The sequence below is a fragment of the Phalacrocorax carbo genome, chromosome 1 (genome assembly GCF_963921805.1).
Source record: "Phalacrocorax carbo chromosome 1, bPhaCar2.1, whole genome shotgun sequence".
NCBI classification, from domain to species: Eukaryota; Metazoa; Chordata; class Aves; order Suliformes; family Phalacrocoracidae; genus Phalacrocorax; species Phalacrocorax carbo.
In genome coordinates this window covers 133,695,389-133,718,026 of record NC_087513.1, presented here as the reverse complement: position 1 = coordinate 133,718,026, position 22,638 = coordinate 133,695,389, and the positions used below count along the sequence as shown (strand labels likewise).

The window sequence follows — 22,638 nt, the reverse complement described above, 5'->3', positions numbered from 1 at the left end:
TATGCGGAAGTAGGCAGGCAGCCTGGGCTTCCGCGTAGAGAGTAGTCTGCCCCTCGGCGCTGGGAGCGCCCGTTAACGGCCGAGTGCGGCCGTTGCCGCTGCCGGTCTCGCGCCATGTTGCGTGGCCTGGGCAGCTGGTTGGGGCTGGAGCGGGCGGGCGAGGAGAAGCTGCTGCCGGCCGAGGAGAGGAGCGGCTCCGCGGAGGAGGAGGAGGAGGAGGCGGCGGCGGCGGGCGCGGAGCCGGCCGTGCAGAGCCCGGAGCGGGTGGAGCCGCAGGCGGACTCGGAGGCGCTCCTCAGCCAGGCCAAGGGACTCGGCAGTGAGTGTCCCGCCCTCCCACGGCCCCGGCGGCTCTGCCGCCATACCCTGGGCCCGGCGGAGGGCTGTGGGGCTCCCCCCCCGCCTTATCGTTGCTGGCGGCCTTCCTGTGAAAGGAAGGGCCGAGCAAAAGAATAGTTTCGCTTGTGGGGGCCGTGTGCCCTGCCCAGGCATTTTCACGCGGGGAGTGCTGCTGTGGGTCTGCTTCAGGAAAAAAAAAAACAAACAGTAGTTCTTAGCAGCAAAAGTCGCGTAGTGCGGCGAGAGCAGGCCGGTGACTGGAGAAGTGAAGGCAGACCAGTTTAATGCGTGTTTAGGGGCTGGAGAAGTTACCGGTGCTTGTCAATGGCACACAAACCAAAGCTTTAGTGGAGCTAAACAGTTAAAGATAGGTTTTAAAATGCGTTAGGTGCGTTCATTTTCAGTTTAGTAAATGTAAAAGAACTTTTCATCTAGTTAGCTACAACTCCAGTGTAGATTACGTAGTGATGCAAAATCGGGAACACAATTTTGAGGTGAGCAGGATATTCTTAAAACAAAGCAGCTCTGAATCGTATCTTTCCAGATGTAAATGGTAATTCAGGTCGTTTAGCTAGTATGGAAAATGATCTCACTGAAGAAGTGTTAAAAGTCATTCTTCCCGACGCTTTTTTATGTTTTCACATACCTTTGTTTTGCATCTCTTAAATGTTGTTTGTTAACCGCAGCATATGGCGTGTGTCACTACTGTGTAGTTTTGCATGTAGCTTCTCCAGTCTCTTCTACAGCTCTGAAACAATTCTATGTAATTGCTAAAGCCGGAAGGTTGGAAACAACCTAATTCTTTAATTTAATCTTAATTTTTCTGCATTTCTGAGATTCTTTTTTAAATAGCAGCTATTGACAATGAGGAATATTTGATTAAGTTGCTAAAAATTCTGTGCACTGTTAAAGGATGTTGCCTTACTGGAGATTAAAAAAAAAAAAAAAAAACAAAAAAAACTTGGATACTTAAAAAAAATATGAACTGAGTAAAAGGCTGCAAATGTTCCTTTTGGTTATCATCTTTTCAAGAATTGTTACTAAATGAACAGCATTTCTTTAAGTAGCTGTTCTGTTCTCACCGTGGGAGAAGTGATGTATACATATAGAATAATGTTCTTAATGAATTGATGTGGGATTTCTGTGATCTTTTTCATACGAAAGTAATGGGGTTTGATTTTTTTGTTGTTGAACTCGCCTGTAATGAGGCAAGGCTGTAATTTGCTATAGGTAAGATTTCAACTTTATTATAGTAGAATATCAGGTAAAATTAATCCAAAGTACAGCTCCATGCTCATTGCTAAAATGTTTTTTTCCTGGTGCTCTGAAATGCTGGATCAACATAATCTGAAAGATGAGTCTGAGATGGTTCTTTACTGTGCTTTGCCTTGGGCTATCTGAGCTGCAGCAGATTATCTGTGTAGTTTGGGCAAAAGCTTGTCTGGTTGTAAATTGATCCTAATCTGGTAGTTACTCTGTTCAGGAAGGAAAAAGGCTTTGAATTTTGAGGGGAAGAATAAGTGTTGACTGCTACAGATATAATTTGCTCTGGAAGTAAGAATTTGGTTTAGTGATTCACAGATTCATTGTCTGTGACACCAGAGAAGATTGTGGTGGAAAGGCTTTTTTCTAAGGATTTGGATGTCACTGTTTTAAACATGATTAGCTGGAAACATCTGTATGATTAACCACCGGGGTGGCTGTGTGGAAAGACTCCCCTAGCACGTGAAGAATTTTATTGGTAAAACTGAAGCCTTACATGCATTATTTTTGTTCATTATCGCATCACTATAAAGGTTAGGAGAATTTGTCAATGTGAACTAATAATAGGAATATTGCTAGATACATATTCTTAATACAGGCATAGATCTGTAAGAGGGAGGGAGACCTTGGTCATTTGAAGGTGGAAGTGTTGCTTTTCCACCACTGATTCTATTTTTCTGAGCCTGAAGTTTTGTATCTCTGTTCAGAAGAATATCGAAAGTATTTAGTTCTTCAGACTGCTTCCAGGACCAGCCAAAACCACTTCGCCCAACAATACCAAAATGTTGCTGGACAGCAAATGTTTGGGCACCTTTTGGACCTGAAACAATTGCATATGAGAAGGTTTCCAGGGATACATAAAATGACCAATGTAAGCTGGTAGGGAGGAAACAGTTCAGTAGGCTGCTGCTTCCTCTACTGTCATCAGAGGGACAGTATATATGTCTATATCTAAAGTGAGGAAGATATTCTTTTTTTTTATACAATATGAAGCATGTGATAGGTTGTAAAGCCTGATAACAGATATGAAAGACACTAGCAAGTACTTGAAGGAAGTTTGGTTGCCACTATTCTGTGGCTTATAAATGGAAGTTACATATGAAAAACCAGCTTGCTTTGAGGGCTGTGATGTTGTGAAAAGCTGAAGTCAGGACTCAATAGTCTGAACAACTATTAAGCAGGTATTCTTTATTGCTGCGCTGGACGCACAGGGGATCACTCCTAGTGTGCATGCCTGTAAGGGGTTAGTTGCATATTCCTTAGTTTTTTGAGACTCATTATCATATACAAATGTTCTTTTGCTTATGCCTGTTGGTGTCTCTGGGTGGTCGCAAGGGGTCTCTGGATGAAGGATGTACTCTTCGTCACTGTGTCCGCTAGTTAACTTTTGCTTTCGCACAAACTCAGTTCTGAGATCACGTATATACTGTCCTTGAGGGATAGTGTGTTCTGGTTTAGTGTTTTGCTCTGCAGTTCCTTATCTTTATGGTTCTGTACATCTGCTTCGTCTAAGGTCAAATGTCGTCATCATAAATTTGTTTAGGAGCTTCTTGAAGTCTTTCTGACTCCCCTAAAGCAACAAGTTTTAGTCATAACAGTTCTAACTCTGTCAGCTGGCTGGACCTCTGCATTTGTCACTGTGATTTGCTGATATCATTAGAGAGAATGTTTTATAAACCACAGAGAACAGTTAGCTTTCCAAATGGTGACATGAATGTTCCAAAGTAACTCATTCTACCAGTGGCTAACAACTGTGTGTTAAAACAGTTCACTTTTTTTGCATGGTAGGGTTATTTCTTACATTTCTAACCTATAAGGAAACTGGAATTTTTGCGACACCTTGAGAAGGAAGGTGAGGTTTTGTTTGTTTGAAACAGAAGTGCTGGGGTTTTTTGAAAATACCCTGTATAAAAGCCAAAGTTTATTTTCTGGAATAACTAAAATATTCTTGCCATGCCATGTGCTTTGCATTCTTTCTAATGCCTGAAACAGATTTTTGGAAGGTACTGTGCAGTTTAGATCCACCATTGCTACTTCTAACCCTAGAATTAGAGTAGAACAGTTCAGTTGGAAAGGACCTACAATGGTCATTTAGACTAACTGCCTGACTCCAGCCACTCCTATCCCAGTTTATACTTATGCCTGGCATTACTCTGTCCCAGGTGCAGATTCTGTCATTTGTTCTTGTTAAATTTCATCCCATTGATGATTGCCCAATGCTCCAATCTGTCTAGATCCCTCTGCAATTATTATACTGTTGTTATTATTATACTGTGGTGCTTACTGACATTGTATCATTGTTTATACTGTAACTGTGATATTACAGTCCTAATACACCTGTTCAAATGTAATAAAGTGCTTGTGACATCATGTCGTTATCTGAGAAGTAAATACCAGTTTTAAAATCCTTTGTGAGTAAACTAATATTTAATGTTTCTGAAGATTTCTTGCTGCTTGCAAGTTTGTTCTCCTTAATCAAAAACAAACAATACAAGGCAACTCTCCATGCGATGTAGTTTTTTCCCTGCCACCTTTCTTCACTTCAGCACTGCTAATATAAAAAATGCCGGTCTTTGAAAATATCTGTTACTGCTGTTCTGACATTGAACATACTCAGAAAAATAAGCAAGCAGGGCCATAGTGTTTCTTGTGGAGCAAAAAAAGAGGAAGACAATGCAAAACAGAAATGGGCAAACATTGAAAGCAAACGTCTATTTTAAGGTTTTTGAAAGTATCTCACATGTTACTTGCCTAAAATTTTTTATGCCTTTGCTGCCTTACTTCATGAGACTTTATGGTGCATGTTGATTTTCTTAAAGTATGATTCTACTTTAATATGTTTGGTAGTTACTTTATTGCTTAACGTCTCCTAAATACATAAATGAAATTAGGAAAGACACATTGCTTCAGAAAATTCATTGGAAAGCAATATTTCAAGGACCATTAGGTGTGTTTGATTTAGTGAACAAGGTTCATGCACGAACTTTTGATTTACAGAAAGTTGTGATGAAACATACAGTTTGATCATCATCACTAAAGAATATGAACCAGAAAAAGATAAATAAGATCCTAGGAGTTCTTTGTAGGCCAGAAGCTGGGTTAAATTAATTTGAAAGAAGATTTCAAGTAGGTATCCAAATGTCTACAAAGAAAGAAAAATCTAGTGAGAGAACCGGATGTGGAGAGATCTGTTTTCAGCTTTCTCTTCTTGTCTGTGAAAGGTTACCTCTTCAATTTTGCCACTGCTGCTACAAAAAAGATATCTGAATCCGTTGCCGAAACAGCACATACGATAAAGAAGTCTGTAGAAGAAGGAAAAATCGACAGCATTATTGATAAGGTATTTTATTTCTAGATACTTGATCTGAAAGATCTGATTGCTTACTGTTGTTGTAACATGTAGCAAATCTGGCATGTGATAACATTTCTTTAAGCTGGCTTTAGGAATTGCTTATTTCAAGAGCACAGATCTCCCATCATGGTAAATTATGTGACTGAAATCCTTACTCAGGGTAGACACACCAAAAAATGATCACTCTGCTTTACTCAGTACTGCACCTCTGTTCCATTCCTTCAGGATGTAGATATGCTGGAGAAAGACCAAACAAAGAAGTGCTGACACAGGAGGAAAGGTTGGAAATGTTACTAGAGACAGGCAGTTGGGGGATGTCTGGGAGATGTGTGAGTTGGGTGGTTTTTTCCCCAGTTTGTTTAGGTGGAAAGAGAAATGCTATAGCCATGCATCTCTGAAGCAAGATTCAGAATTAGGTCTGCTTTGTGCATATTGTATACTAACACCCTAGAGTGATACAGGTATGGTTTCATAAGACCCAGAGAGTTAATGAAGCAGCTTACTATTGTCTTGTACTTTCCCCCTGCTGACCCTGCCACTTAACTTCTTGCTGTCCTAGTTCCTGGCTGCCAACTCCAGTTGCTTAACTTCTGCCAGCAGTTGTTCTTCCAGTCCTTTAAGTAATGAACTTGGCAGAAAGGAAAAAGGAAAAAAAAAAGGCAGCAATAAGTGCGATGTGGTGTTCTGTGTTTTTTAGCACAGGTAGCTTGGAAAGGGAAGTGAAAGAGAACAGGCCAAAAACAACCCAGCTGTAGAGGGGCTGTGCATCCAGGAGTGTCAGACATGGGAGATGCAGCGAGACCCCTCCTCCTGTTCCGGTCTCTGAAACACCCCTTCAGGGGAACTAAACTGTTTCCTTTTGGTTTTTGTTGTTTTGTTTTAATACAGTGAAATTCAGTTTCTTGATATAATTGGTTTTCATGTTGTCTTCCAAATTAATCATCAAAAGACACTTCTAAATTTCTGTTATGATTGAGTCTTGTCTCCAGATTTCATTGACTTTTTAGTGACAATTGTTTATATATAATAGCAGAGTTGTATTTCCTACTACAGTATATTAGAGTCTAACATAATTTTGATCCCCATCAAAACGGAAAAATCAAGTAAGAAGGTTATTTGGTAATTTAATACACAAATAGTAATGTTCCTAAGAAACTGTAGCTGGGTGCCTACAGCATATTTTATGCCTGAAATACCATTTTCTTTTTTCTGTGAATGCCTTAGAGTAATACAAATTCCCTGTTTGACTAGTAAGTTTACATAGGTGAAAAACAGATTATAGCTATATCATTGTAAAGCTTTTGATTTTATTCTATAAATACCAAAGATTCATATAACTTAAAACTAGGAGGAACCACAATGATCTATTTGTATAACAGGCACTATAGTAGTGCTCTCACTGATGGTAATCTTAAACTGAAATGCGGGGTTGTTGAAGGAAAAAAAATTTATAGGAATTTATCAGCATTTAGCTTGAAGATTTGCATGCTTTTTGGCAAATTGTTACGCCATAGATCTCGCTGGTTAAAATTTATATTCTGTGAGTGGTTTAAGTATTCATTTCTATTTTCATGGTGTTTTGCCTCTGCTTTCAACTACAGAACATAATTTGCATTGTTACTTCTAGATTATAGCATACCGACTTCTGAGACAGTCTCCATTTTTTAATTTTAAATTCATTACAGGATATGTCTGAACATATCTTTTTGATGAAAATTTGTCAACAACATAAATGGAGAAATTATTTTATTTCAGCCAGGCAGACATTCTGAAAATCATACTTAATTTTCCCAGCCCCATTTATTGCAATGGATATATTTCTTAGGCAACTCTTGAAAATTACTGTAAGGCCAGAGGTATCTTTAAGTGTTTGATGCTTTAAAAATGTGCTTAAATAGTTCTAAACAGTTAGCCTATGTTGTCTGTATTTGATATGGTAAGGCACTAAGTGTATATGCATAGTGTGCTGATGTTCAAATCGTCGGCTAGGATTTTCCTTTTTTGTCCCCTGAACTTCATAAAACTATAAATATAATTTTGAAAACGTACACAGTAGTTTAAACTTTTAAAGGCAAAATCAAATGTTTCAACAAAGGGGAATGTATGACGTAAGTGAAACACCTTTATCAACTTACAAAAAGGGTCAGCAGGGATATAAGAATATGATACTGCAGTGTATTTGAAAGTACTTTCAGAGTGAACATGAAACAACAGGAATTAATTTTTTTACTGTGGTTCCCCAATTTTTGTTTTAGACAATTATTGGAGATTTTCAGAAGGAACAGAAAAAATTTGTCCAAGAGCAGCAAACAAAAAAATCAGGTAATATATGCGCTTTTTTTGATAATGTGTAACCTTACATAAGTTAAAACTTGCTAGAAGCTGGATAACGGAGCTATATCTAAACCTAATATATCAAAACTCTGTTTAATGAAACACATTGTGGTGGAACGTATCTTCCGATTCCACAATATATGTTGACATTTTTAAGTGAGGTTAGTGTTACATTATCTAGTTGGTTTAGATTTGCCTTTTTAACTAAATTCAGCTCTATGAAATTAACTCAAAGAACACTGTGCTAGCAAAGCTGATCTCTTACTGCTTTGAATCTCAAGCCTGTGTATTGAAAACAGGCATGCTGATTACCTTTCTTTTGAGGTTTAGCAATTATGTCACATTTTCATAATAAAATGAAAATGTGGTTAGGGTTTGCACTATAGTATTTAAGTAGTTTCGCTGTAGGAGTTGCTTTGCTTAGCAAAAGAGCAATTATGCCTTTAATGTTTCCCGTAAGTCCTTTGCTTTATAATTATCTGTGATCTAAAACCTTTGAGTTATCCGCCCATGTACTATTGACATCAGTTAATCTATTTGAGAGTTTAAAATAAGCACATTTTTTTCTACATTGTATTTCATCATTGGCTTGTATCTATTTTAAGGTGTTACCTGAATGTAATAATTTCTGACAGTTTAAATCATTAGTGGCTCTGTTGTTAATCTTGCAAATGAGCTGGTTTTAAATGGATCATGATAAAATTTTTCATACTGTCTGTAGTTAGCATGTCAGACTGGTTTCTTCTTGCAAGACTGATTATGTGATCGTGTGGTCTGTATTTCTGTCTTTTTGTCTCTGTTAGTAAACTTTGGCATCTGTTACTGTATTTCTACAAGTTTCATGAAAATATGTACCTAGATTGACAAAAGAAGGAGCAACAGATGGCCTAACTGAAAGGAGCGTTAGCATCACATGTGAATCCATGTGGGTGAAAGGTCTTGCTGATGTCAGGCGTATACGCAAATAAGCATTGTTAGCTTTAAGTGCACAAGAATTATTTAGCTGTTACAGAGGCATCATAATGTCTCTGTAGGCTGAATTTGTACTGACAATGAAGAGATTAATAGATTTCTATACATCTACAATAGTTTTTTCTCTGTGTACAGCCTACAGAACTACCTTGGAAGTATCTGTATAAATATATAAATCAGCTGAACTCACTTGAGTATGCTTATTCAGTGTATAATGTTGCAATTTATAACAAATTTATAACTTATTTTTCTCCACTGTTGAAGAATTGGTGTTTTCTGAGTGTTAGAAAATTAATACAATAATAAATGACTTTGAAAACTTACTTTAGACAAAGTTTACGTGTTTAAAGTGAATCTAGAAATTTCTATTTGCAGGCAGCTTAACCAGTTACACAGCACTACTTCAGTAACTAAACTTAAGAGGCACCAAGTTTTGACTGAACAGACTGCAAAGAAATCCCCACAGTTTTAGTTCTACAGTAACTGGAATCAGCAACTATTTAATTCTGGTTTTTTACCTCTGATAAGCAAAGATCCATTCCTAGAGTTTCTCTCTTATGCCATGAGCTTAGTTTAGGGAAAAAAAAAAAATGAATTGGCTTACTGATGTAAGAGTGCTTATTTTTGTGCTGTTATGTTACTTTAGGAAAAAAAAACTTTAATACACATGCAATTATTTTCCTCCTTTCAATAACAGAAGCAGCAGTGCCTCCCTGGGTAGACAGCAATGAAGAAGAGACAATTCAACAACAAATACTGGCCTTATCGGCAGTAAGTATTTAGTTTCCTGTAAGATTTGAAATTTTTCTGTTGAAGTTAAAACTTCCTTTTATTTTCAAAGTAATTTTGGCTGCCATTATTAAATACATATTTTCAATATACTTCTTTTAATGTGTCTGTCACTGCACTGATCATGTGCAAGAGTAAATAGTTCTTTCAGTATCAACTTGAGCTGAAGTAGATCCCCAATATAAGTTTTTGATTTCTGTAAAGGCTTTACAGCTTTGGTATGGTAGAATTATGTGGGAAGTGGGATTGCTTTGCTGGTCTTGTGTGTGAAATGTGATATCCTTTTTCTGATATCAGTTAATGACTATAAATATGTTCTTCAAAGGATAAACGAAATTTTCTGAGGGATCCTCCAGCAGGTGTGCAGTTTAATTTTGACTTTGATCAAATGTACCCTGTTGCAATGGTGATGTTACAAGAAGATGAACTTCTCAATAGGATGAGGTTTGATCTCGTTCCCAAACAGTAAGTAATTTCTGCTGGTAACTATGTATGGTTGTACTTTTAATGTGTCTGTAAATATCTGCAAATTACTGCATTTTCTTTTTACTTCCTTCAATTCTTTATGTACTTCTGTATGTATTTTACATCTGCTGATTGCTAATGCATGGAATATTGCACGTGCATTGTGGTTTAGCAGTTAGAGGAAAGAACAGAAGTAGATCTGGTAGACAACAGGTCCTTATTAGTTCTAAATGACTTAAGTATGGGAGAGGCCTTAAATTTTTCCAAGTCCAGTGTGCTAAATTAATTGACAATCTTTTTCCCAAAGGTAAATGCAGCAACAAAAATGTTCAGACCTGTTGGTGTAACTGACACACCAAAAAGGTTGTTATAGTCAGAAGCCCCAAGGAGAAATGGTAAAAAAAAATGCATCAAAAACAGCAGCAATGCAAGCAAAAAACTGGTTTGAATAGGCAATGGGAAAAGCTGTGTTGTGACTGCCTTCCTTCTAGTGGACCTAACTAAAAGATCCATAAGGTCTTTGTCCTAGCAGCTAAGGCCTGCTCCAGTATGGCTTCCTGATCCCAGCTTTATTCCAGTGCTGTTCTCCTTCCTTGCTCAGTTCCAGACTCTGCTCCTTAAGTTTGTTTCATAGGTCAACATTCTTGTTAATTAGGAGTTCCCAACATTAGTCTCTTGTCTGCGAATGGAAACAGGAAAGAAGACATCTTTCTTTGTGCGCTTTTCTATCTTAAATCTCCTCCTTTTATAAGCCTTCCCAGCTCCTTATTTTATTTACCCCCTTCCTCGCTGTTCTTTGTTGTCAGTCCTAAAGCTCTGCCCATATTCTAGGTCTTCATCAGATCTGTCTCTGATGCTCTGTCTTCAGCCCCTGGTCATGCTATCCTTGCCTACCCTACCCCATTGCTTAATAGTTTTTTTCTATTCTTAGTCCCAGTAGTCACTGTTTCCCTGAATGGGCAGGAAGGTAACTTCACACTATTCTTTCTTTCTGTCTTGACCTACACACATGCCTTCCCACGGGCCTTGCCATTTCTGGTTTCTTTTCCCTCTGGGATAAAGTTGGGTCTTTTCTTGCACGCGGATTATCAGAGGGAAATGTTACCTAAGAAATGGGATAGCCTCCTGCTTATCGGCGCTGGTAGTTTCTGAGAAGGCAGTTTCTAGTTACTGAATGTCCTGCAGATGTGCTGAAAGGTGTGATATATAGTGAAATAGCACTGTTGCAAACTATGTGGTGTTGTTTAAGCCCAGCTGGCATCTAAGCACCACACAGCTGCTTGCTCACTCCCAAACTGGTGGGATGGGGGAGAGGATATGAACAGTAAAAGTGAGAAAATCCATGGGTTGATATAATGACAATTTAATAGGTAAAGCAAAAGCCACACACACAGGCAAAGCAAAACAAGGTATTCTTTCACTGCTTCCCATCAGCAGGCAGGTGCTCAGCCACCTCTAGGAAAGCAGGGCTCCATCATATGTAACAGTTACTTGGGAAGACAAACACCATCACTCCAAAGACCCCCCACCCTTCCTTCTTTTTCCCCCAGCTTTATATGCTGAGCATGATGCCATATGGTGTGGGATATCCCTTTGGTCAGTTGGGGTCAGCTGTCCCGGCTGTGTCCCTTCCCAGCTCCTTGTGCACCCCCAGCCCACTTGCTGGTGGGGTGGGGTGAGGAGCAGAAAAGGCCTTGGCTCTGTGAAAGCACTGCTCAGCAGTAATGAAAACATCCCTGCGTTATCAACAGTTATCAGCACAAATCCAAAACACGGCCCCGTACTAGCTCCTGTGAAGAAAATTCATTATCCCAGCCAAAACCAGCACGCTGGGAATGGCTTCTGCCTGTAGATCAAAGATGTTCCAGTTCCACCTGAGGTCTAGGGCAGATATAGATTAATGTAGTTTGAAAATAACAGAATGTTGGTTTTAGAGAGTGAGTGAGGGGAACATATTTGGCTTATTGGCTTTGTTTACATAACTTGGCAAGAGAGATGGAACAGCATAATATTGTCCCAAGTTATGTATTGCTGCATGCTGTTAAGCTTTTTCAAAATTACTACTTTTATTTTATATGTTTAAGTCCATTATAACTGTTTTGTAAGAGATCAAGAACTTCTACAATGATGGATTTTTAAAAGTGTGTTAATATCACAAATTTCTAAGTTTTTACTTAGAAGGCAGCTATGCTTACCCCTTCCCTCTGCATATTTAATTTTATTTCATTGCTAGATGTTAAAAGGAACCATATTTCCAAATGTAGTAAGCAAAATCTGTTCATTCTCTCTAGCATAAAGGAGGAGGTGTTCTGGAGAAATTACTTCTATAGGGTGTCCCTAATTAAACAGTCTGCACAACTCACTGCCCTTGCAGCTCAACAGCAAGCAGCAGGAAAAGAAGAGAACAAAGGCAGAGAAGAGGATAGTCAACTGAAAGGTATGGAAAGGATTTGTTTTTAGCACATCTCATTAAGTTCATGTCATGCATACTGACTATATACATCGAGTGATGTAGAATTTTTATCCTGGACTTCCTATGAAATCAGAGCTTATCTCATCATACTTGCTCTGTTTGTCCAGATGGGGAAAGAGGGAGCTCCTAGTGCTTTTAAGCTGTTTTCCAATTTCAGCCAACTTTGTCGGAAGAGTGAAAATATCAAGGAATTAAATTTTGTACTTGGCTTACAATGGCTCAAGACCACTAGTGGTCTCTGGTGTGCTTTTTTGTCTTGTCCAAAGTAAGTAGGAGGTAGCTTTAGTTCACCTGATAAGACAACAGGTACTGGGCAACCCGGCCAGCTGGCACATGGCTTGCTCTTGGCTTTTGCTTAGGCTTCAGGTCAAAAAGGTCTGTGATGCAGGGGCAGAATTACTCTGGTGGTGGAAGCAGAGACACATGCAGGATGTGGAAAGGCACAGAGTGTATTATAGAAACAGAGGAAGATGGGGACCAGGAGGCTACCTGGGATTCAGCGATGAGATGAAAAAGCCACTTCAACATAGGCGTCTTCAGTTACACTGATCAGTTTATACAGATTATTCTTACTGACACTCTTATGAACCATTGGGTATCTTTGCATGCAAACAAATTCTGCAAGCAGGAATATGCACAGCTGACAGTATAAAGCAGTTACTGGCTAAGACACAAAAGATAACTAGTGGCTCATTAAATCTTAGCTTAAGCTAGGTACACTCACCATCCCAGTAAGATACCTGAAGAATCTCAGCAGGCTGTGTAGGCATTAGTCAGAAGGAGAAAGACTTTGCTGCACCTTGGAACAGATTCTTCTATCCCAACATCAATAAATTGTCATGATGCACAAAATCCACTAATGCTGATGGCCTGTTGACACTGATGGCCTGACTGACAACCAACTTATCACTGCCAAGATGACTTTCCCCCCCCTTTTTGGATATATCTTTCCAAATTGGTATTTTTCCTTTTGAGTCCTTGCGCTGCTAATGATCCTATTTGTCTAATCCTACCTCAGTTTCTAATTTCACCTTTCTTATCTTTTTACAGACTTCCTCACAGCTCTTTTGCACAAGTAGTTTATTTTCTGCACAGCCTTGAGCTAAGGTTACTCAGCTGGGCCTCAGCTCCTTGGACACAGGCAGCTGAACCTTGGGGTGGAGGGGAGGTTACAAGGGGAATTACAGAGCCAGGCTTGCATCTTGCATAGAAGATACCCTTTCAAAACGGACTGTAGTAGTTTCCTCAAGTTTTTTTTGTGTGTACTTGTGCCTCTGCTTTCAGTTTGTCTCATTCTGTTTCTCATAACATACACATAACATGTGTTGTTATAGGCAAGGTCCTCATCTAGAATGAACAAAGTAGCTTTCTCTGAGTCAAAATCCAAACAATGCTGACAGGACAGGTCCTTCTAGAATCTAGAGGCAGTAATTCTGACTTCCAGGACAGTTATCTGCAGTCCCAATGGGCTATGTACAGTGAAACATGACAGCATGGCCCCATGTTGAACAGCATACTGTCAATCATAGAAACACTAGTCATGCTATTTCAGGCTTTGTAAGCTTAAAAACCCCCATGGCCTCACTTGAGCATATTATGTAGCACACAGAAGAGATCTAGGCCAAACCTCTGCAAAGTGACCACAGGCCACGTGCCCTCCAGGGCATGCTAGCTTTTGAGGAGAGTAACTCTTTCCAGCACGCACCAGCAGGCTGTGGGGACCAGGGTTCCCTCCCTGGGAAGATTGACAAAAGCAGTCTAGAAATAGCCCAATATGATTTATGTGTTTACTGTAATGATGTAATTCTTTTGCTCAGTATAGCTCAGCGGACTGCTTTAGGAGAACAGAACTTGTCTGTTTTTTTCTGTACCTTTAATTTAAAATACGTGCAGATTAAAAAATGAAGTTGAGAATTACATGATAGTGGATCTTCCTACTGTTTTCGTAGTATTGTAAGCATGTTCTTTCCATAGAAAGAGAAGAGCAAATAGAGGACATGTGATTATATGGAGAAACAACTGATCAGTTTTGTGGAAGCTGAGACTTACTTTTTTTTTCCCCCTGTGTAAAAGAACTACTCTTAAATGTCATATGCTAACTCATCATAACAGAAAGCTTTTGTCCTTACCCTTCAGTGCAGACTGTATTTAGACTCGTTTCCCAGTTACCTGTTCATGTCATACTGTTTCTACGCTTCCACCATATTCAGCTCCCATTTTTATCATTTTCTATGAGCAAATTGTGTTTACTGTTACCCTGTGCAGGTGCCATCAACTCAGGAAATCGCTGGGATTGTCACGATTTCATAAACACTTGTGCCTAACTGGCACCTAAATGCATATATCTAATTTTCTTTCTTTCTTGGATTTCTTTATTGTTGTGATTATTTTTAATTTTTTTTTGTTTTCTGTTCCTCTGGATTTTTTTTATTTCACCAACTGATAGGATTATATTATAGACTATTAAGCACAGTGACTTCTGTTTTCTGTAGTGCTTCACAATAGATCTTTGAGTACTGGATCCTTTCATTTGCCACGGCATTTAGCCATTTGTATACAGGAAAAGGTTGTGTTTGAAAAGATTAGAAAGATTCTGCCAAAAGATCTTTTCTTCACTGTTGTTTATAAGCATATTCTCTGTGAAGTCTGTTTACTATCAGTATGCTTCCCCTTTCCACAAAGCTTTTTATTTTATTTCCATTTCTGTATATCATTGCTTCAGTAACCCAATTTCAGAATAAAAGAAAGCTGACACTGTTGTGGCTGATTGGCTAGTAAAATAGAAGTTACTCTGTCATTAATTACCGTGCTGAAGGTTTCCTGTATGCAAGCTAAATATGTAGTTAAATGGGCAGCCTTAAACTGTAAGTTCCTAGGGCAGCATAACCTTTTTTTTAACAGTTCAGTACTCACATTTGCCAAACTCTGGGTTTTTTAATTGAAGTGTGTCAACTCTACAGGAGAGATGGCGACTGGCCCTATTGAACAACAAAACCGTTATCTTCAAGTCATCCAAACCGTTGGAAATTGCCAGTCAAAGACAAAGTTGCTGGATAATACCCAAAGAGTTATTCTAGTAAAACTACCGTTGTGACTGAAAACAAAACAGGACTTCATTTTTAAAAAAAAAAAAAGGCACTGTCTTTTGGCCTGTTGTGGATCTCATGCAATTCAGAAGACCAGTATAGGATATGCAGATAAATTTACTGTCTTAATGACTGTATGTTCTATAGTGGCAAAGATACATTTACCAGACTGTAGTAAATACATGTTTTGTTTGATTTTAAAATTGCATAATTTGGGAAGCTCTGAATCATCTGTGTTATTTTTGATTTAAATAACATTTTTGAAGGTTGGATTCCCTAATTGGAGGCTAAAACTGGGAGTAATTGCCTGTTGGTAACTCTTCATAATGTTCAGAGTTTCTTCTTAAAGCTATGTCTATAAAATAGAATTAATTGCCTTACATTTTTATCTCTGTCTGTCTCCTCCCTACCTGCTGTTTTCACAAAGTTACATTGGCATGGTTGATGTGAAAGGAAGAAAGAAGGGACAAATGGAAGACATTCCACATTCTAGTGTAGAGACTACATAAGATCTAGAACAAAATGCCAGGTTCTAGTCCTTCTCCAGGTATTAATAACTATTTACTTGGGAATGAAGTTACCCCAGGGGCTGAGAGCACATCAGCAGTGGAAGAGGCGATGCCAGGCCAGTAGATGCAGAACAGTGCTAGTGGTACATTAGTCACATCAGACTGGTGCATGGCCCAGTGCAGAACTGCTGTTCTGCTTCTGCAGGGCAGCAGCAGATGGACCTTGAGGCACCTTTCTTGCACGGTGCTTTGGGCACTTGGTGCTGAACAGCGAAGAGTTCGTGCCATGTTCTACAGCCTCCCTGAGCAGGGAGTGCTGGAGCCCCTTTGACTGTGGTGTTGGGTGCAATAACAGATCTTCTGAAGACTGGGAAGGGGAAGGAAAAGGGAGGATGAGACAGAGCAGTGGGCATCAAGTAGATGAGCTGTATAAGCAGTGATAGCTACCAATTAAGGAATTATTTTAATTAGAGCTGATCTTAATTTTAAAAATTAAACCTGATTCCTCTTTCAGAAACTGCTGAGTAAGCAGGAAGGGCCCACCTGGGCACACCACAGTAAGCAGAGCTGCAAGCTCAGGGCTGCTTTGCATGTTTAAACAAATAGAACTGCTAAGCAAGCATGCCATCGCTACCACAACTTGCCCAGTATGTTAATTGTTCATGTAGCCACCTGGCTTACTATTGTGACTCTTCTACCCTGCTCGCTGCACAAGAGGAAAAGCTGGGGTGTTCCTTTACCTGCCAAGAAAAAAGATCTGTCCTTGCTTGTACAAAAAAAAAAAGTAGTCTTCCTAGTACTGTGCTACTAAATAGAGAATGCACTGTGAGTTTTCTTAGGAAATTGGGAACAGCTTCCAGGGCTTATGTTTTTCAGTGACTTTCTTTGCCTGTGTGAAACAAGGTAAGGCTGCAGAGCACTCTTCTTGTATGCATTTAAGGGTGCGTGTATAGATGTAGTCCGGTATCTGTAAGAGCTAGCTAATGTCGATGTCAGAAGTAGCACCCAACCAGGGGAGATTGGAACCATATGTGGTAGGCAGTAACTGGAGTTCATGACCAAATCTACACCTTTCTAACTTTAAAGATCTTGTGACATATGGCACAATCTGTAAGGGTTTTATAGAAGCCATTCTTTCAGATTCCAAACTGATCTTATTTACATAGTTCTTTGGATCATTTTGAGGGGCAGAAGGGTTCCTGTGATTTAACTTTGGAGTCATCGTGAGGAAATGGTTTGCTAAACTTGCCTTAATTAAGAATAGAAAATTGTTTCTCTTTTGTTTTGTTGTTGCAAATGCTTCACCTATGGCTGAATTCAGCCTATAGCCACCTGGATTCCTTAAAACTTAAAATACAGTATTTCCTTGTACATTTAATAGCTATGCAGATTAAATTAGATCTTCATATACTAAATGTAATCTACCTTTTTTTTCCCCCCCCTCGATAGAAACAGTACGGCCAAAAACACCGCCTGTTACAATAAAGCCTCAAATAAAATCTCAAGAGGTAAAATTGCTGTTATATTTTATCTGCTATTTAGTATGTGCTTAATAATTAATTATGCATCCTTTTGAGTAAGTTGTGCTATAAAGCCATAATAGTATATCTGACAGTCCTGCTGTTCTGCTGTGATATTAATTTTTAGTGCGTACACTTTAAACTCATTTTCAGTAGAAAAAACAGTCGTTTACCTGAAAAATACTTGCATTAGTATCCTGCACATTACAATAAAACATGTTTTTACTCTGAAGAGTGACATTTCCAAAATGTTAGGAGTAAAGGTTTGCGTTGTATTTAGACACGAAGGACACCTTCATAAAAATATATTTGTGTGCCATGTCTGTCCAACTGTCCAGCAGCTGTCAGGCTTAAGTATTGGAAATCTAAATGATGTGTTGCAATAGCAACATTATTTTATTGCAATGGCAAGAAGAGTTTTGCTTGATACCGCAAAAAACTTTAACTTAGACACAGAGTGACCCTTGTTCATTTCTGGATTGTAAAATCAGTGCCAGAGAACACTCTTGGCAGAAGCAGAGCTGCACGTTTACTTGCCAGTAATATGCAGTGGGCTAGATTAAGCTAGAAGGATTTCCAAAGAACAATCCTCTCTTAATCTTATTTGTGTGTAGAAAACTGTTACTGAATTGTGGACAAAATTTAATATTCGTTTCAGGCACTGTTCTAAACTCCTTACGAGTTTATTATTGTTTCTGAAGATGACAAAACCAGAATTAAAGTTGTTAAGAAAATACAAAAAGGAGCCTAGGATGAAAAGCAGATCATTTTCAGTATAACTATCTAACATTTTTGTCTGTACAAAAATACTTCTAAAGAAAAATAGTTGTCAGAGTAATGCATTTGGTTTATTTTTCACTGACTCCATCTAAAAGGGAGTCAGCCACATGAGTGGAAGTATGTATTGGTGACAGGCTTTTTTCCCCTTTTTTGATAAACTTATACAAAACTATCTTACTGCAGGATGAGGAAGAGATTTCCACAAGTCCGGGTGTATCAGAATTTGTGAGTGATGCTTTTGATGCCTGTAATCTGAATCAGGAAGACCTAAGAAAAGAAATGGAACAACTGGTGCTAGACAAAAAGAGAGAAGAGACTTCAGTAGTAGAAGGTAAAGCTACTATTACCTTCTGTGTCTTAAATACAGTAATTCTAATATAGGTTGATGTTTTTAAAAAATGATAATTCAACTTAGGAAAGTAGATTTATGACTTTTTCAAAGCGTATGACATGACCCACAATGAAATACTGCAGAAATTAATGATAACTTACCACAGTCGAACTACTTCTTATACAGAATGTTAGTAGTGAGGAATTTAAATCCAAATGACCTAACAATTTATAGGTGGCTCTTTTATGAAAGTTACAGTGAGCATTTTTTTCTGTCTACCTCCTCCTGTCCCTGCCTTCTCTTTCATAGGTCCTTGTGTATGAGTTTTTCTTTCTTTAATTGACATCCTTGTAGGTGAAGTACAGTATTTGGAAGTCAGGCTATGTTTTCTTCTTGTGATGCCAGACTGTGAGCTTGCAGGTGCCTCTGCTGGAAAAAATTTACAAGCATTTGGAACAGTTAAAATTTAACAAATGGCTTTGAGAACGATGAGAAGAAATAAAGCAGGGCTTATACTTAATTCAGAAGAACTAGTATCAGTGAACTATTTACTGAAAGACACATAGATGCTTATCATAATACAATTTTCAGAATTCATCTTATAACACATTTTGGATGTTGCTGAATCTTTGTTTTCTGAAATTGTTATTTTTTCCAATACATAGCCAAGCTGAGGAATTCTTAAAAGTAACATCGGTTCCTTACTTCCAGCTTTTTGATGAAAGTGTTTCAATAAGTCATTAATGTCTAATTGGTTCAGAGAAATCTCAGCTGGCCTTACTGACTTGGACTATGGAATTACGTACCTTCATATCTAGGCTGAAGTACTAACCAACATGTAACACTTCAAACACCCATCTCCTCCCCCATACTCTCGCATATGATAGGTAGAGCTAATTAAAACACAGATTAACAACACAGGAATGCCTTCTGACTCATTTTTTGCCCTGAAGTCTGAAATATGATTACCTTTAACCCTGATTAAATGAGCTTGCCTAGCTACCAGTGTCAGTGAGGAGAATACCTGCCTCTTGTTTTAATTATTTACAGTATTTGATATTGATTTTTTCCATAACAGTATATTCAACAAATTTACGAACAACTTTTTTTTTTGAGATCTAAAAGTACAAAGGTAGATTCAGTTGATAATAGACTGAAAGACGGTAGGAAATGAGCTTGCAAAAGGATGCTTGTTATGACTAAGCTGTGTCTTTGCTTTTTATATCTTCACTATAGTATGCACATAGGAATATTTGTATATTAATTATTTCCTATCTGTGGTCAACAAGAAGATTAAATTTCTGATCTTCAAGTTTCTTTAGTTTTTAAGGAGAATTGTCGGTAAATTTGGGGGCTGTAAGAGAGATTCAGTGCAGATTCATCTGGTTTTATATAAATAAGCAACATGCTATCTAATCAATTTAATTCCTACACATCATTTGTCTCTTGTAGAAGAAACTGCTGATTGGGAAAAGGAATTACAGCAAGAGCTTCAAGAATATGAGGTGGTAACGGAATCGGAAAAGCGTGATGAAAACTGGGATAAAGAAATAGAAGAAATGCTGCAAGAAGAAAATTAAGCATTTTCACAGAGTCACTATAACCCTAACCTTTCTCTGAGGACTGACATGGACTTCCGCTTTCATATTTTGCTTACGAAAGATCTTCAAAAGACATAAAAGAATCTGAAATCATTATAATTCCATATGGGGATACAACCATTATTTCTGTTCTTTATATGAGCAGTTTCTGAACTTCTACATTCTTCAAAAGAGGAAAAAAAAAGACAGGCACTACAGGTTATGTGTCATAATTAGAAGTGATAATGTTATTACAGGAAGCAACAGTTTGAGGTATTTTTAGGTGGTCAAGAAGCTCTGCAAAGATTTCTAAATCTAAGAATCTCAATTTGTTTGTCTATAGCCTTCTGTTTGGGATGTAAAAATGGATGTTGTAAGTAACTTAGTCTTTGAAAATAACTCATTACATTTGCACTCTGATCCCTGTATAATCTGTAAATGTGTACTATTTTTAAGGTACTTGTACCTAGTAGCTTTCATGTGTATTTAATTTCCTTAATGTATGTAGCCAAAAACTTTATAGAAAACCCTGTCCAGTAACTTCAATAATCTTGTTATAAAAAAATACTAATTCAGACTCCAAAAGCAGTACTGATTAATTATCGATCAGATATGATTAACTGGCAAACATTGAAGCATTTAAATAAGAACAGAGTTATTAACTGCTTGAATTAAACTGTTTATTAAATCATCATATTAAGGTACTGTGCTTCCCCACAGAGAAATGGTTTAATGCATTCTTTCTTCAGAAGGCTCTTATGTTTCCATTTAATTTTGCTGTCTGAGTGAGAGCAAATTAAATGTTTCTTTTTAAGTGCTGAAATATTTATGTAAAAACTTCAGCTGGTTTGGACATCTTTATTAAACACTGTAGATATGTATAAAATTGGCTCATTTGTTTGGATGGAGGGGAGAGTGAGGGGCAAACGTTTCACACTTATACAGATTTCAAAAATATACTTCGTCACAGTTCTTAAGACATGGAATTTAAATTTAAAAATAGTTTCCTTGAAAAGATTTTTTTATTATTATTATTCTTAGGTATCTGGATGTTTCCTGTAGTTCTACCATTAAGTCAGTATCTTATGTAGATAAATGAAAAATTGATCTTCTGTTTGTCAGAGAAGTTTATGAAACAGATGACAAAACATTCATGAAATTCCAAATACGAAGGGAAAAGTGTAAGATGAAGTAGGTAGGGGCCGTTAAGCACAATTGAATTATAGGCATGTTGCATACAGTGAGCTCTGCCTTAATGACACAATTCTGCAGAAAACTTTTTGTAAAGAGACTGGAAAGATTATAGCTGTAATTATTCAGTCAGTATTCATCCCGTGGGAATTGAAGAGAGCTAAGTAGTTTTAACTGCTGTTAACTGTAAGAAAGTACTATTTAAAGTTGTCTCTGTTAGAAACTTGGACAGAAAACCCTCCTGTATTTCTCATCTTGGAAAATTAATTGTTTTAAACCTGCATACATTTGACTTTGCAAAGCAGCTCCTTTACTATCATACAGTTTCTCAACTACAAATCATCTTAAGCACGATTTGTATTTTTATACTGCTTTCCACTTTTAGTTAACAGATGCAAGATAAATCACGGTAAAGAAGAGGCACTTCCGAAGCTTTTTCTATCTGGGATTAATTAAAGGCCACAAAAGTTAAATCTGTTACGCTCATAAAAATCAGACTATTGAAAGCTTAGTGTTTACTCTTGACAAACACAACTGCTCACAGATTTAAGCTGGAGACATTAGGATCTGTCTACTGTACAGTTTGACGTGACATCTAAAAAGAGGGGTAGTTCTATTCTGATAGTGGCAAGTCTTCCCCGGATGACTCAGAGCTCAAAATCACTGTTCCAAACGTCCACTTCCTTAAACAGCCTGATTGTTCCTAGTCTTTTCAGATATATGATGGGCTTATTTGCATGGGGTTTGTACATCAAGCCTCATCTTTCTTTTCATGTAAGGATAGTCTATAGAATGGTTATAAACTCCATCATGGCTTCTACATATAAAACCTCCAAGTCTGATAAAAAGCAGGAAAAAAAAAGCTATTTAAATCTGCATTTTTAAAGGCCATAAAGTAGCAAGGCTTAATCTGACTTGGGCTCTGATATTTAAAGTCTCTTATCAAAAATCATATTAATATTTTCAAATCTGCATATCTGATTTTAACCTGGAAAGCTGAAATAAGTTTTGAGTAATCCGGTGCCTTTCATTTAGGTTAGTGCTACAAGTCTCTTAAGAGTTTTTTGTAAGAGGGAAGGTGTCTGCTTTCCACTTGTGACACGAGAAGAACATAGGTAGACCTCATTGTGCTCACGGTGAATTTTTTAGGCCTTTGTAGCCCAAATGTGTCTTAATAATATACTTTCGAAGCAAGTATGCTGGCATTTTCTTAACAACATCATTCCAAGCACTGACATGGTGCAGATGCTGGAGTCCAGCAAAACAACAACAGTAGGAACTCGAGGACAAAGCCAAAAGAAACTGAGAATGGATCTAAATAATACCAGCCTGTGAAGACAATGTAACAGAAAATGCAGTTGTTAAAACATTGAGGAAAAGAAAACAAACACACAAAAAGAGTGTTAGCAAGTTTTCTTAGAAGCAGCTAAATGAATCAATTCCCTGAGTAACAGGGAAAAGATCGCCCACGAACCACTTGGGTCTGTTTAGAAGAGTGATGCAGCTCTCTTCTGAGATACCAAGATCTCCGGTTATTCTGCATGCCGAAGCATCCTCTTCAACTCTTACTTTACTAGTACAGTTGCTCTTAGTTAACATGTGCATGGAATTTTTTGATCTAGTAATTTCTGTGGAGGAGGAGAAAGAGGAAAGA

General features: G+C 38.0%; 1 protein-coding gene across 2 annotated transcripts; it reads left to right on the top strand.

The window, feature by feature from the left end:
* Positions 1–20,679, top strand: SYAP1 (synapse associated protein 1). 2 transcript variants are annotated; one of them, XM_064474915.1, is made up of 9 exons: positions 4–319; positions 4,824–4,942; positions 7,210–7,276; positions 8,958–9,031; positions 9,375–9,514; positions 11,806–11,951; positions 17,032–17,090; positions 18,066–18,213; positions 19,666–20,679. In XM_064474915.1, the coding sequence occupies exons 1-9, from the start codon at positions 115–117 to the stop codon at positions 19,791–19,793; spliced, it is 1,086 nt and encodes a 361-aa protein (XP_064330985.1). In that variant the 5' UTR covers positions 4–114; the 3' UTR covers positions 19,794–20,679. The 2 variants fall into 2 exon arrangements, with proteins under 2 accessions (XP_064330993.1, XP_064330985.1); XM_064474923.1 differs by lacking the exons at positions 17,032–17,090; positions 18,066–18,213 and having other exon boundaries at positions 1–319.
* Positions 20,680–22,638: the final 1,959 nt, after the last annotated feature.